Below are 13673 nucleotides of genomic sequence, written 5' to 3'. Positions count from 1 at the left end.
TGAATGGAAGTTACAGATACTGGTCTCACTGACAAAAACTATAGGATGAAATATATATGAAGTAAAAATACAAAATCATCTGCTGCCTCAAGCTTTAAAACGTTAAAAAGAAACATCTGGAGATAAAACTTCATGCTCTGGTATGACATTCATGTTTAAGACTACATCATTTGAAAATGTTGATGGATTAATTTGCAGTTGCAGCCTAATTTGACTCTTAATCATGTTAATTTTGACCTGAACAATACAGCTTATCATGTTCATAAGTGAAGTATAACCACCAGCACAAATTCTCATAAACTTCTTCCTCACAATGCCCAAAGTGATTTAAAAAGTTTATTTTTCGTTTAGGTATTTTTTCAGATATTCAGAACGAGATAAACCAGAGGAGGAAGACGTTTAGTGGCAGAAAGAAAAAGACTCGATGCAAACAAGCGGGCGGATAAAGACTCTGGAGAGTTTAATCATTTCCCAATTCCACATAAAACAAATATAAAAAAAAGGAGAGCGCTCTCTAGATTCAGAACCAATCAGAGCCGACCTGAAGCCTCGCCTCACCTCCTCGTTCCTCCGGCTACGTCTGGACAGTTTTTAAAAAGACCCATTCATAAGAATACGAGCAGGATGTAAAAATGAAGAGTTGAAAACCCAAGCACGAAATAAAAACAGAAAAAAGGGAAACACTACGGCAAATAAATGACAGAGGATCATGTTTGAATTCCTACTTTGAAAGTCCTCCGTTGTTGTCGCACAAAACTAACGAATGGCACCGAACACAAAGAAAAAAAACCTGAAATGAGGATATTCTTGATGCAAGAGCTGGTAGTTTCTAATGTGTAGGTTTAGCACAGGTACTGTGTGAACACAGGTACACATTTCATCCAATTACATGTGTCTGTGTGTGTAATGTGTGTGTGTGTGTGTGTGTGTGTGTGTGTGTGTGTGTGTGTGTGTGTGTGTGTGTGTGTGTGTGTGTGTGTGTGTCTCTCAGAGCTGGAGGGCACAGAACTGCTGGTACACGGCCAGGATGTGGGGGTCGAGCTCTGCGGTGAACAGCAGGTTCTCCAGGGTTCCCATGTACTGCTGGATGGTCACATGGTGCTGTGGAACGAGGAGATGCATCAAAGAGAGAATACACACATTGTTTCTGCAGCGTGTGTGTGTGTGTGTGTGAGGATGTCTTACCATGAGAAAGACCTGCTGCAGCCTCTCGATACAGTTCTTGTACCACGGCGTGCTGATGTCCACGCTGCCCGTCTCACAGCGAACCAGGTGCTCCGTCAACAACATGATGAAACGCTGAGGGAGGGAAAAAAACACGACATTTAAAGAAAAAGCCCCACAGACGGATGTTAAAGCTGTTTATGTCATCACGTTTACATCTTATTAACCTGAATTATAAAAAGGTTTCCTCTCAGCTATAGTCACCTTTTAACGACGTCGTATTAGGACCACCGGGGAAAGGGCGGGAATATAAAAAAACAACTCAAAATTTCCACATTTACGAGAAAAGAAAATGGATAATTAAAGTGGTAAATTTAGAAGGGGAAAAAAATGGTATCACCCCAAATCCAGGCTATGACTCTTCAAAGTTTGGATGCTTACGATTTCGTGGTGATTCTGTGCTAAAATCCTGAGTATTTCGTTATCGATATCTCATAAATTTGTCGTTTTTTTTCTCTCTCGTTATTTTACAATTTTATTCTCAGAGAATATCAAAGTTTTTTCCCGGGATATTACTCTCCTCCTTCGGTTGTGTATTTTAATATATATTTTCTATCTAAAATGGTTCTAACACGGCGTTGTACATTTTCATCAAAAGATAGCTCAAATTATTTATGAATTTCTAAAAATATCGACAGAAGAAAATGCTAATTCATGTTTGTTTCCATCCACTATCTTCGATGCTCGACTCAGAACCATGACGCGTTCACTGGAGGAGTTGAAGTCGTCGAGGGTACTTCATTAAATGTTGCTGAGGGACATGTGTACCTGGAAGATGACGAGGAAGAGGTTCTTCTGTTCGCTCTGAGCCGACTCCACCTTCTCCTGTAGCCGATCGATCTGCTCCTCCAACTGTCCCTCCTCGTCCTCGCTGTTCTTGTCCATTTCCTCGTCGTCCCCGCTGTCCTTCTAAAGGTCGACAAACACAAACACACAAACATTGAGCCCTCCTACGTTAACCAACGTTCATTTTAAAGCATTAACGTTAAAGTGGCTGACGCGATAAACATAATGTGATTCTGGATAAAGTTACCTTCTTATGCTGCTGTTTGTCCAGTTTGTCCTTGGCCTCCTCCAACTCCTGCTGGATCTTCTGGACGTGCTTGTTCATCTTTCGGATGGTCGAGTGCAGAATCTCCCAAACGAAAAGTCTAAAAGAGGATAAGAGAGTTCTTTATTTAATCTTACAGAGGCAGGCAGAGAGAAAAACAGTGAAAACACGTAATTTCCCTCATGTGGAGCTCCTCCCCCTGTTCACGTCTCACCTGGTGAACTCATGAGCCATATCCTGAGAGAAGAGCCAGTTGGCCACGGCGGCACAGTTCACGATCTGTGTCCGAATCAGCTTGTCCACCAACACAGCGATCATCTGTAAGGCAGCAAAGACACACGTCACCTCCTCGCTGCATTCAAAGGTTTATATCCACATTGTAACTCTCTGTAACGTTTGTTGGTTTCGTGTTTGTACCTGCGGGTGATTAATCCACACTTCATAAACCACCTTCAGGATGTGCAGCTTCCCCTCGTCGCGGTCCGTCAGGGTCTTCAGGATCTCATGGAACCTGGAGGAGTCAGAATCAGGTGAGGAGAGCAGGACGGGACTCATTCAATACAAAACCTGTTAGTGCACAACTGCTGAATCCAGTTGGTGGAACTTTTAAACCACAAAGTCAATGTTTTACAGCAGAGTTTATGAAGATATTTGATCTGTAAATTTCTATTTGAAAAGGCACAATGGGTAGGATTTGCCAGTTGCGGTTTGGAAACAAAACATTCAGAGTCGCCCCCCCCCCCTGCAGGTCAACAGAGATCTCCAGCAGGTGAAAGCAAACCCTCGACTCACTCTCGTTTTAAAATGAGCTTTGTCTGCACTGTAGTTGTAGGGTTTTTCTTTGCGTGTTGTCTGTTCTTTTCATGGCAAAAGAAGAAAATACAGACACCACCTCACACTCCTAGTGATGATTGAGGGGGATTCTTTCTTAGATGAGTCTATACATTGTTTTTCAGGGAAATCCTACTCACTGTGCCTTTAATCTAAACACATTTGAAAGGATAAACGGGAAGACAATCCAGCAAAATACCAATGAGGAAGGAAATATTAAAAACCTTATTTTAGTTGCTAAATAATTAAAAAAACAACACGTATCGACCACTGTAGGTCTTGATCTGCGGTCGAGTACACAAAGAAACCAGCTATCTCTCCTAACAAATGTAAGAATCTATTTAAAACAACAAACAGGTATGAAGGTAGAGTTAATGTGTTTAGTTTCCATGGCGGGTAAACTTACTTTCCGAGGGCACTGAAGGAGTGGCTGAAGGATTTGGCTGCCAGGTGCAGCAGAGACTGCAGGAACACGTCGATCTTCAGAGGGTTGAAGCTCTCTCCCTCGTCTGGAAGAAGACAAAGAGTTTATCCTCTCTCCAGGAAACGCACAAAAAAAATACCGAAAACTGTGAAATAAAATAAGAAACTGACCGTCATCATCTTCTTGGTTGGGGTTGGGCACTTCTTTGAGGATGGTCAGGATCTCCTCGTTGGATGCTCGGTTCTTTATGGCGTTTCCGACAGTGATGGATGCTGGGTAACCTGGTAACGAAGCTGTGAGGCGGGAGAGACATTTTTCGTCAGCTATTCATGTCAAAACTTACATTATATGCCTGTTTAGAGACCTTTTGAACCATTCGAGGCTGAACCAATATCCCACATAGTGCTTTGTGACATGAAAACTCTCTCCTGTCAAAGTATTTAAAAACATTTAGACGTGTTCTTACAGCCGCTCTCATCATCGTATTTGTAGGTAAAGATGGGTTCGGCTGGGATGAGTGCTGAGAAGGTTGCCGGGACGATGTCCACCATGCGCTGATGGTATGAAAGCCTGCAGAGACGAGAAACGAACGGACGACTTTAGTTCAAGGAGACGCTTTCGGGATTAAAAAAATGTTCATGGAAAAACAGGAGTGATAATCAACTTCTTCAAGAGGAAATGCATCAAAGCTTTGACTGATTACAGGAAACACTGCTTCTAAATGTACTTAAACTTAATGAGGGAGAAGGAAAAGTCACATTTAAAAGCATAAATGTGAAGGAAACATTTCAATAACGCTTTATTACCTCATACTCTTCTCCAGAACCTCTTTGACAAACTTGGGCTTGGGCTTCTCTAGATCCATGGTCAGGCAGTCAGACCTTTTATAGAGGACACAGGATCATAATGTCAACTGTACCGTTAATATTAATAACTAGCTGCTGTGAAAGCTCGCTCTCTGTCCACCACAGGATCACTCACCAGTCATCCCAGCTCCATCGGAACTGGAAGTTGCTCAAGTGATGAGAAAACCAGTTGACTAGTCTGGATGTGAAAAAAGGGAAACAGAAAGAGAAGGTGTTGACAGAGTTAAACCAAAGACAAACACGTTTCTCACGCTCAGTAAATGTAAATGTGCCGTTTGATTACCGGTCTATGCAGCTGGTGTTCATGGTGTCCAGTCTCATGTACAGCATCTCTGTGGCTTGGGCCAACTAACAGGCGGGTGTTAAAGAAAAGATTATTTTGTTCATGTTTTAATATTTAAATATTAGGATAATCTTGTAAGAAATATGTCAAAAATACTAATGTTATCCACTCCACCACTAACTGAGTTCAGTGTCTCAAACTTCCAAACACTGACACCATACATCCTGAAAACCAGGCTCTGAAGAGTTCAGATGTTACCGAGGTTGAAGTTCATCTCAAACACAAACAATCAAGGATACAACTTGTGGCAGTGATCCCGGCTGCAGTTTGCAGAGCTCAATAAGCAGCGTCGTGTACATGACGTCGATGTGAGGAGCAGTTGGCAGCTGGAAAAGTTCTCCGAAGATCACCTGGGAAAAAAAAAGAAAAGATACATATTTTAAAAGCAGCTTTTCCAGCGTATTTCTCAGTATGAATCTTGTATGAAAAGAAATAACTGTGTACCTCCACGATGTGATAGTTGAGCGGGATCTTATTTTTCCCAGGGTAGCTGAGTAACTGGGCAGCACTGAAAAGCAAACAAACAAAACAATTTGAAACATTAAAACGTTTGATTTGATTTTGTTTGACAGACACACGATGAAGCTCGTGACTCACCATGTTTTCCTCTCTTTCCAGTGAGTGTTGATGATACAGTGCAGGTTTTCTTCTATGACAAATCTCTCCACAGAATGGCTGCCGGGCATAACGGGACCCTGAACATAAAGAGGACCAGGTTTGTAAGACATTAGATGATACATTATTCACATAAAGAAACTTATGTTTACACCAACAGGGGGAGAATCTGTAACATTTTCTTTTTTCAAAGCCGGACTGTGACGTACCTCGGGGGCATCGGTGTAGTCGAACATGCGGAAGACGACCCGGGGCATGGGGTACTGGGCGTCGGGCATGTGGCCCGGCGGGGTGAAGGGGGGCAGGTTGTGCTGCAGGGCCTCGCACAGCACGCTGTCGAAGGCGATGTACGGGCGGAGGATGTGGCGCTCCTGCCAGCGGTCCTTCTTTAGCTTCTGGATCTGGGACCAAAGGCAGTCCAGGTACTGAGGAAGGACAGGGAGACAAATCTTAACTAAGTGTCCTAAGAGACTGACACACAATCCAAGCAAAGGCCAGGCATTAAGGTCATTTGTATTGTAATTTGCCGTTTGTCTGTCAGCATCCAATTACATTGAAACACAGATAATTGTGATTTTCAGCCATTGCCAAAAAACCTCTTGAAGTGAGGTTTAGAATCAGCCATAACTTCCACAGTGTGATGGGAAAGTGATTGACAATATTATTATTATTATAACAATTAAGGGGAGAAAAGCAGCTCTTCCGTCTGTCTCTCACCTCCTCTTGTGGGTGGGGCTTCTCTGCTGTCCACACCTGCAGCATGGGGACGTGTGTCTTTACCCGGCCCCTAGAAAGTACAGAAAAGAGTTTGACGTTAACAAAGATCTGACTGATATGACAAATAAATAAAAGGCAAGAGCTGATACAAATGAGCAAGACAGGAAGGTAGACGTCTTACTTTAGGTAGCCTTCGATCTGGCTGAGCAGTCGGTCCATCTCGACATCCTTCTTCTCGTAGAGCTCCTTCCCGACCCAGGGCAGACAGGACAGAACCACATACACGAACCAGTCGGACCGGACCTGAGGACGCAAAGAAGACCACTTACAAAATCTTATTTTAACCTCAACATCAACCAGGATTGCAGCCAAAACTTCCTAAAAGTCAAAGTCATGGTGCTTTGAATAACATTTTTTTAATTATGTGTTGAGAATGTTCATCCACATTTAAAGTTTGCTGGTATTTAAGTCAAAGCTTGTCTCAGTACTGAACTTTAAGGAGTTAAACTATTTATTATAATTACCCGTTGTCAGATATTATTAATAATTATACTCTCTCTTTAATCTACATTCCAGTGCCACAACTAGATTTACAATAAATACATTAAGTTAATCAATTCCTTTATTATTTAAGGGTAGTATGCAAATCAGCATGATCACTCCACCTCTCCCACTCACCTGAGGTACATCTTCCTCTTGAGTAACACTGACAAAGTTTTCAAACATGGCCACCATTGAAGGAGCAGCGATCACATGGCAGTTGACCAAGTCAGACAGAAAACGCACCTACAAAAAAAAAAAAAAAGACGAGGTGTTAATGAAAAGAAGATGATTAAAGAATCAGTTGAGGTGCTTATAAAAAGTCAGTCTTACCAAGTAAACAGCTTCATTGTACAGGTTGTTTTTCAGCGTCTCCTTGAGCTGTCTGATCATCGCCTCCACAAACTCGCCCCCAAAGTTGTAGTTCCTGGCGTTCAAGAGGCCCACTAGAGTCGTATACACGGTCAGCTTCTCAGGCAGGAGGCGGGCGCTGTACACAAAAAACAACTCAGTGAAAAAAAGAACCATGAAAACACCCACAACAGTGAGAGGGTGAGAAGTGCTATGAACTTACACAGCACATAGAATGCGCAGGATTTTGTTTTTGTAGTTTGGAAGGTCGGCCTCCAACACGCCTGCTAGGCCCTCCAGGTTGCTCTCCAGGGACGATGTACTCTGAGAGGGAAAATGAATCAGTTTAGCTGGACTACAGTTTATTGAATAATAGCAAACATCATCTAAACATTGTAGTGATTGCCTTTAGAGATAAAGTAGTGAGAATCAGAAAGAGACAGAGCAGAATACAGTTGATGTAAAGCTCGATATATTGAAGAACTACATTGCAAGAGTTGAATTTTTACCTTCTCCCCCACTCGACATATCAGAGACTCCAGGCGGTCTTCAATTTCAATGGGCTCCGACGTTCTCCTCCTTTTATGTGGTTGACTTCCTGGAAGAGTGGAATGAGAAACAACAAAATAAATCACAGAGTGAGTGGAATGAGAAACATTCGCTGAGAGAATAACTCAAGGGCACCATCGATGGGGATATCCACATTAAGACAGAATCAGCACAGGATGTGTATTATGATATACAGCCCCAGTTATAAATTGTGCTTTTTTTAAACGGACTCTGCTTACAGAGGGCGCAAAGAAGTCTACTTACAAAATCTTATTTCAACCTCAACATCAACTAGGATTGCAGCCAAAACTTCCTAAAAGTCATGGTGCTTCTATTATAATTATGTGTTGAGAATGTTCATCCACATTTAAAGTTTGCTGGTATTAAAGTCAAAGATTGTCTCCGTACTGAACTTTAAATTTAAGGATCTCTCTTTAATCTACATTCCAGCGCCACAACTAGATTTACAATAAATACATTAAGTTAATGAATTCCTCTATAATTTAAGGGTAGTATGCTCCGACGTTCTCCTCCTTTTATGTGGCTGACTTCCTGGAAGTGTAAAAAAGAAACAACAAAATAAATCACAGAGTGAGTGGAATGAGAAACATTCGCTGAGAGAATAACTCAAGGGCACTAGTGATGGGTATATGCACATTAAGACAGAATCAGCACATGATGTGTATTATGATATAGAGCCAAGTTTAAAAGTATGATTTTTAAATGGCCTCTTCTTACAGGGACACTTCACCAAACGTACATTTGAAGAGATAAGACAACAGGTCTCCATCAGGGTTATCAATTAACCCTGCATCATTAAACTTCAGGGGAAATGTAGACTCAGTGTTTATGGCACTAAACCCATTCTAGGGCCTTAAAGTCTGCATATCTCAGTCTCTATTTTATTGCCTTGTCTGTCGAAGCACTTTGTAAACCTTGTTTTTAAAAAAGGTGCTACATAAATAAAGTTATTATTATTATTACTGCATTGATTTTGACTGTTTTTCTTCTTCCATCTGCCTCTGAGGAGTCCTCCAGATTTTGTGTTAAACTCAATTGTCTGGTGCTGAAGTAATGCATCACACATCACACATCAAAGGACACATCTGTCTCTGATTCACAGATTATAAGCAATGCACATCAGAGCCACAGAGCAACATTTTAATTCAGATTTAAGGTGGATTTCCCCCAATCAGCTGCTCAGGTAATCAATAAATTATCTCCTAATCAACCCTGTGCAGGTGGATCAATGCTCACATAGATCTGAATCATTCACACCACCTGGTTGCCGCCCCCACACTGAACCACACTGCTTAACAACAGCTAGCTAGTTAGCAGCTAGCAGCTAGCATCCTTCCATTAACGTTACCAGCAGCATGCTAACGTTAGCATGAGCTAGCCGCACACATGTAGCCTCCACTCACCCTCATTCTCGCTGTCGCTGTGCCGTCTTCTGGACATTTTGTTTCTTATTGCAGTCTTAAGTGCTTAAGATAAGATAAGTGGAGGAAGAAATGGATTAAGAAGCAGAAGAATCAGAGGGAGGGACGAGCTTCTTGGGTCCTTCAGCCTGGCTCGCTGCTCCTAGCGCCGAAAAACAACAGCGGACCCATTTAAGTGATGCACACCGGGGTCAACCGGAAGGTGCGCCGCTCTTTTCCGTCCGATGTTTGGCGCTTTGCTTTCTGATGCACGTTTTTGTGATAGTTTGATGTGTGTGATTTAGCTAAATATTGACATGTTTAAAAATATTTAATATGTATCAAGTTTAGGACAATATTTAATGTATTTACTATGCATTACCTCTAAATGTTAAGACTGCAAAGCGGAAGTAGCTTTTAATAACTTACTACAGATTGGTTCCTGGTTGTTTAAGGTGATAAGTGTTTATAACAGATCTTTAAAAACATGGCAGCAGATGAGGCTCTTTGCTCAGAGTTCATGGACTGGGAACTTGACACTAACACATGTGATGGACTCAGACAGGAGAAGCAGCTGTCTGCCTCTCAGAGGAGGTGCTACAGCCTCTGCAGGAGGAAGGTGAGGGACACATCTGAACACATGGTTGTGTTTGAGTGTGTGTTCAGGTACATCTACATAATCAGGTTTTGAAAACAAATACTATGTATATATATATTGTATGTTGATTGGCTTATTGTACACAGAGCAACTACAATCTAAAGCTAGACAGGTGGCTGATTGTAGCATTATCAGTCTCTGCATACTAACAAGAAATAAAAATGCTTTGTTATTATGCCAAGGGTATGTGTGAGGTAATTCAGAGACAGTCAGTATACATAGAGCATATTTACTTTTATTTTTCAACTGTTAAATATCTTGATCGGTATAAATCTTGGTCGCAAATCCTTAAAAATAATAATAGTCTGTAGTTTATATCTAAGTTTAATGTTTCCCATTTTGGGAGTCAGGATTGTAAGCGGTTGTTGGAATAATTAATACAAAAAAATGAATTCCTCTACTCAAAATAAGATTTTCAGATGTTTCCCAAATCTGTGAATTTCTATATATAATGTAATGTCCTTAATCCTAGTAGAATTCTTTAAAGTGAACAATCTGTGACGTTCAAAAACACTTGTTTCCTTCTTCACAGTCATTTGGTGCCTTCGTGGCGTCCAAAAGGGACGACAGTCAAGAGGAAGGAAGCCCATCTTGGTGCTGCTGTGGCCAGACCTTCAAGGAACACTCTGCCGTTCACAAACACACGGCCAGGACTCATGATGGTGAAATACGGAAGCTCACACAGGACACATATGAGCGTTTGTTGAGCCGGCTGGAAGAAGAAGCTGAAACGCAGCAGCCAGACGAGCGTGAGGCCGAGCCGGTGGACATTTCTGCCTGGATACCTGAAACCGGTCACGTCTCTGAGGAGCAACTCCAGAAGTACCGGTCATATTTAAAATCTCCCGTCATGCTATCCATGTCCTTCTATGGTTTTAAAGGAAAAATCCATCTTAAAATCATATAAACATATGTCTTTCATAATATGTCGATTATAATATCTACAGTTTTAAATATATAATGATGTCTCTAAATGCTATTCTTCTTTTCAGGGGTCCAGGCAAAGTTCTCCTCTATTATCGATACTGTCAGGTGGAGGATCCACATGTCATCTGCGCTTGGCAGAAAGCTTTGTGTGAGAAACTCCACTTAACTGGCAAGGTGAAGACATTTTCTTATGCTGCATCCAAATGGGAGACCACAGAATTGACTTTGAAAACAAGATAAAGACTTTCAATTAAATGTAACTGTATTTAACTCAAAAATATATCATGATATTCTCCGTCAGGTGAGGGTGGCGACTGAAGGCATCAATGGAACAGTTGGTGGCACCAACACGGCCACTGACCTTTACATCGACGCAATGCGTTCACACCCGCTCTTCAAGATGGATAAGGAGGATTTTAAGGTCAGACTCTGAAAAAAAACCATGTTGGATGATTCTGTTTATGGGAATACCCCATCGTAGTAAACTAATGCATGTAAACATAGTCAGTGTATAGCTGGAAATGGTTATGTTTATGTCAATGTATTTATTTTCTTATAATTTCACTTGAAACTTTAATTAAATGAGAAAAAAGTGATAAGTATTCAATTCATGTAGATCATTTTATATCATTATTGAGAAATGAAATGACCTACATAGGGAAAGAAGATTTTGGCCATATCCCCCTGCCCTAAGAATATTCAGATATGCTTTTTGTTAATTAGATATACATAACATTTCTGCGTTAATAAGAACTGTTTGTTTTTTGTAGTCCTCTTGGTGGCCACAGCTAAGTTTTAAGCCTGTTTTTACGAGAAATAGTTAGCAAAACATCAAAAAATCATATCACATTAAAAATAAATGAGTCCTTTATTGTACATAAATATACTGTATGTAAATATAGTGTGTGTTTGTGTTCAGACGAGTGATGGCGGTGCAGAGTGTTTTAAAGACATGAGGGTCGGGGTCTATAAGGAAATCGTCCCAATGGGAATGGATCCTGATGTTGTTTCCTACCAGCTGGCAGGTAACGTTTCTGTAAACAACAATACTATGGTAATAGTACAACAAAAAATCCTACCAATAACACATTGATATGATTTTCTTGTATTCATCATATATGTACATTTGTGGAATTGTACAGGTGTTTTTTTGTTATTACTTTCTGTAAAAAGTTTTGCAGCTGATTTTGTGTTCATCATGTGAGTTACAAATCTGTCTCACTCCTCAGGAGTTCATTTGGAGCCGGAGGAGTTTCATAAAGAAGTGCAGGCTCTGTTGGCTGAAGGGGATTCGTGCAGTGACACCATCCTCCTGGACTGCCGCAATTTTTACGAGAGTAAGATTGTAAGTAATCTATCAGTTTTTCTCAAAAAAACTCCAACAGGTACTACAGGCTATGTTAGTTGTCAAAATCTGATTTCTATGTTTAATTCAAACCATTGTTTGCACAACCAGCTCTGCTCCCAGCAGACCACATGACACATGACAATAAAAACACTGTGCAATAATAGTTAATATAGTTTTTTTTTCTGTCTGTAAATATTATATTTCAGTTATTGTGTTTTTCTACTGTTTTTATTGCTTATTTATAATACTTTTTATCTTGTCTTTCTTTACTATGTCTCTTGTGTGCACTTTAACTCTATGCTGCTGTAAGCCTGCAAATTTCCCCGCTGCAGGACTAATAAAGGATTATCTTATCTTATCTTATCTTATCTTGTTACAGAAAAAAAAAAGAAAAAGTGGATTTTTTTTATTGACTGTTCATATAAATGCTGATTTCCTACAAGATTCAATGTTAACTCTGACATCCCGATAAGAATGGAAGGGAAAAAGGACAATTTCCAAACAGATATCACAATCAAACAGGACAAAAAGCCAGGCTGTAATGACGTGTGATTATTTTATTCCTTTAGGGCCAGTTTACTCAGTGTCTGGCCCCGAGCATCCGTAAGTTCAGCTACTTCCCGGACTACGTGGACCAGAACCTGGAGCTGTTCAGAGACAAGAAGGTCTTGATGTACTGCACAGGAGGGATCCGCTGTGAGCGCGGCTCTGCGTACCTCCGCTCCAAAGTAAGACGACATGTTTTGGATGTGAACTAAATGAATGCTTATGGGACTGGCTTGTCATGTATTTACTCAAAGTTTTTTAATTGTAGTTTAAATGTTCAGCACCAGACTTTTTCAATATTTGCAATCGACATTGAGACATTATTTTTTTATATACTTGTAGGATGTGTGTAAAGAAGTTTACCAGCTGAAAGGTGGCATCCACAAGTATCTGGAGCGATTCCCAGAGGGTTTCTATCGAGGGAAACTTTTTGTGTTTGATGAACGCTACGCCATCTCCTCCAACGATGACGTCATCTCGGGTTAGTTTGTGCACAGAGTCTCTTATCAGCATGTTGAATAATTTCAGAAAATAATAAATAAACACTTATATTGTTGTCTAATGTTAGTTTTGGGGTTAAAGGTTATGTCAGACTTTCATATTTCAGTGTCTCTGTTCAGACTGCAGGTACTGCGGCTGTCCCTGGGACCGGTACGAACTCTGCTCCACTGAGTTCTGCTGTCAGCTGGTTCTGTCCTGTTCTGGCTGCAGACTGGACGGACACAATGCCTGCTGCCCAACCTGCCAAACCAAAGGACAGGCTCGGAGCCAGGCGGCCCACGCTGCCCCGCACCACAAAGAGGAGTGCGAGTGCACTGAGGGACGTCCCAGAATTCCTCAGGATGTGTAGCGACAGAAGGGTTACGATTGGACACAATGCTTGGACATGAAAAATGCTGCTTGTCCAGAGAAATTCAAGAAGTAGTGGAAGGTGCCCAGTATATTTTTACAAAATCATGAATTTCCATATGGATGTTGGGATTTAAAGTCAGATTTACTGTTTCTAAGGTTTTTTATTCTATTTTAATCCGTGAGTCTGATATTAGATGATGACCATCTGTTCATCTTTTATTGAGAAAATGTAAAAATACATCTGAGTCCATGAGTTTAATTACATGATTTTTTTAAAACTGGAATGCCTGGTCAGTAATGAAAGCTCCCATCCAGGAGATATTAACTAACAAGAGTGTGTGTGCGCTTGTCTGTGTAAAAATGGGATTTTATTTTTTATTTTTTAATCATTGCTTTGGCAATTATTTGGG

General features: G+C 40.8%; 2 protein-coding genes across 2 annotated transcripts in view; one reads left to right on the top strand and one right to left on the bottom strand.

Annotated features, from left to right (window-relative positions):
* Positions 1-325: 325 nt before the first annotated feature.
* On the bottom strand, positions 326-9151 carry LOC129090142 (nuclear cap-binding protein subunit 1). The gene is made up of 24 exons (XM_054597676.1): positions 8936-9151; positions 7472-7560; positions 7186-7286; positions 6945-7101; positions 6750-6857; positions 6253-6374; positions 6072-6141; positions 5564-5779; positions 5337-5434; positions 5184-5247; positions 4979-5089; positions 4680-4744; positions 4512-4574; positions 4337-4411; positions 3997-4100; positions 3701-3823; positions 3513-3615; positions 2693-2786; positions 2490-2593; positions 2258-2375; positions 1993-2133; positions 1186-1299; positions 987-1101; positions 326-954 (listed from the first exon to the last, which is right to left on the bottom strand). Exons 1-23 carry the CDS (start codon positions 8970-8972, stop codon positions 988-990), a joined length of 2391 nt encoding a protein of 796 aa, XP_054453651.1. The 5' UTR covers positions 8973-9151; the 3' UTR covers positions 326-954; position 987.
* Positions 9152-9402: 251 nt separating this feature from the next.
* The window catches only part of LOC129090143 (thiosulfate sulfurtransferase/rhodanese-like domain-containing protein 2), a 4989-nt gene continuing 718 nt past the window's right edge, over positions 9403-13673 (top strand). Inside the window, exons 1-9 of the mRNA XM_054597678.1 lie at positions 9403-9551; positions 10123-10412; positions 10583-10691; positions 10819-10938; positions 11437-11542; positions 11747-11862; positions 12435-12593; positions 12754-12892; positions 13032-13673. The exon at positions 13032-13673 is cut by the window's right edge and continues 718 nt beyond it. Of these exons, the coding sequence (XP_054453653.1) occupies positions 9420-9551; positions 10123-10412; positions 10583-10691; positions 10819-10938; positions 11437-11542; positions 11747-11862; positions 12435-12593; positions 12754-12892; positions 13032-13261 (1401 nt within the window). The 5' untranslated portion in view covers positions 9403-9419 and the 3' untranslated portion in view covers positions 13262-13673. The remainder of the gene's footprint in view (positions 9552-10122; positions 10413-10582; positions 10692-10818; positions 10939-11436; positions 11543-11746; positions 11863-12434; positions 12594-12753; positions 12893-13031) is intronic.

This window comes from Anoplopoma fimbria, chromosome 4 (assembly GCF_027596085.1).
Source record: "Anoplopoma fimbria isolate UVic2021 breed Golden Eagle Sablefish chromosome 4, Afim_UVic_2022, whole genome shotgun sequence".
Classification (NCBI taxonomy): Eukaryota; Metazoa; Chordata; class Actinopteri; order Perciformes; family Anoplopomatidae; genus Anoplopoma; species Anoplopoma fimbria.
Note: the sequence above shows the minus strand (reverse complement) of the source record. Positions and strands in the feature narration are given on the sequence as shown.

Excerpts from the sequence above, each read along its gene's own strand:
- LOC129090142 (XM_054597676.1), bottom strand. The coding sequence starts at position 8,972 with ATGTCCAGAAGACGGCACAGCGACAGCGAGAATGAGG. Across the intron at positions 3,616-3,700 it reads CAACCAAGAAGATGATGACG|ACGAGGGAGAGAGCTTCAAC; the intron begins GTCAGTTTCTTA and ends GTCTTCTTCCAG. Across the intron at positions 1,300-1,992 it reads TCTTCCTCGTCATCTTCCAG|CGTTTCATCATGTTGTTGAC; the intron begins GTACACATGTCC and ends TCCCTCCCTCAG.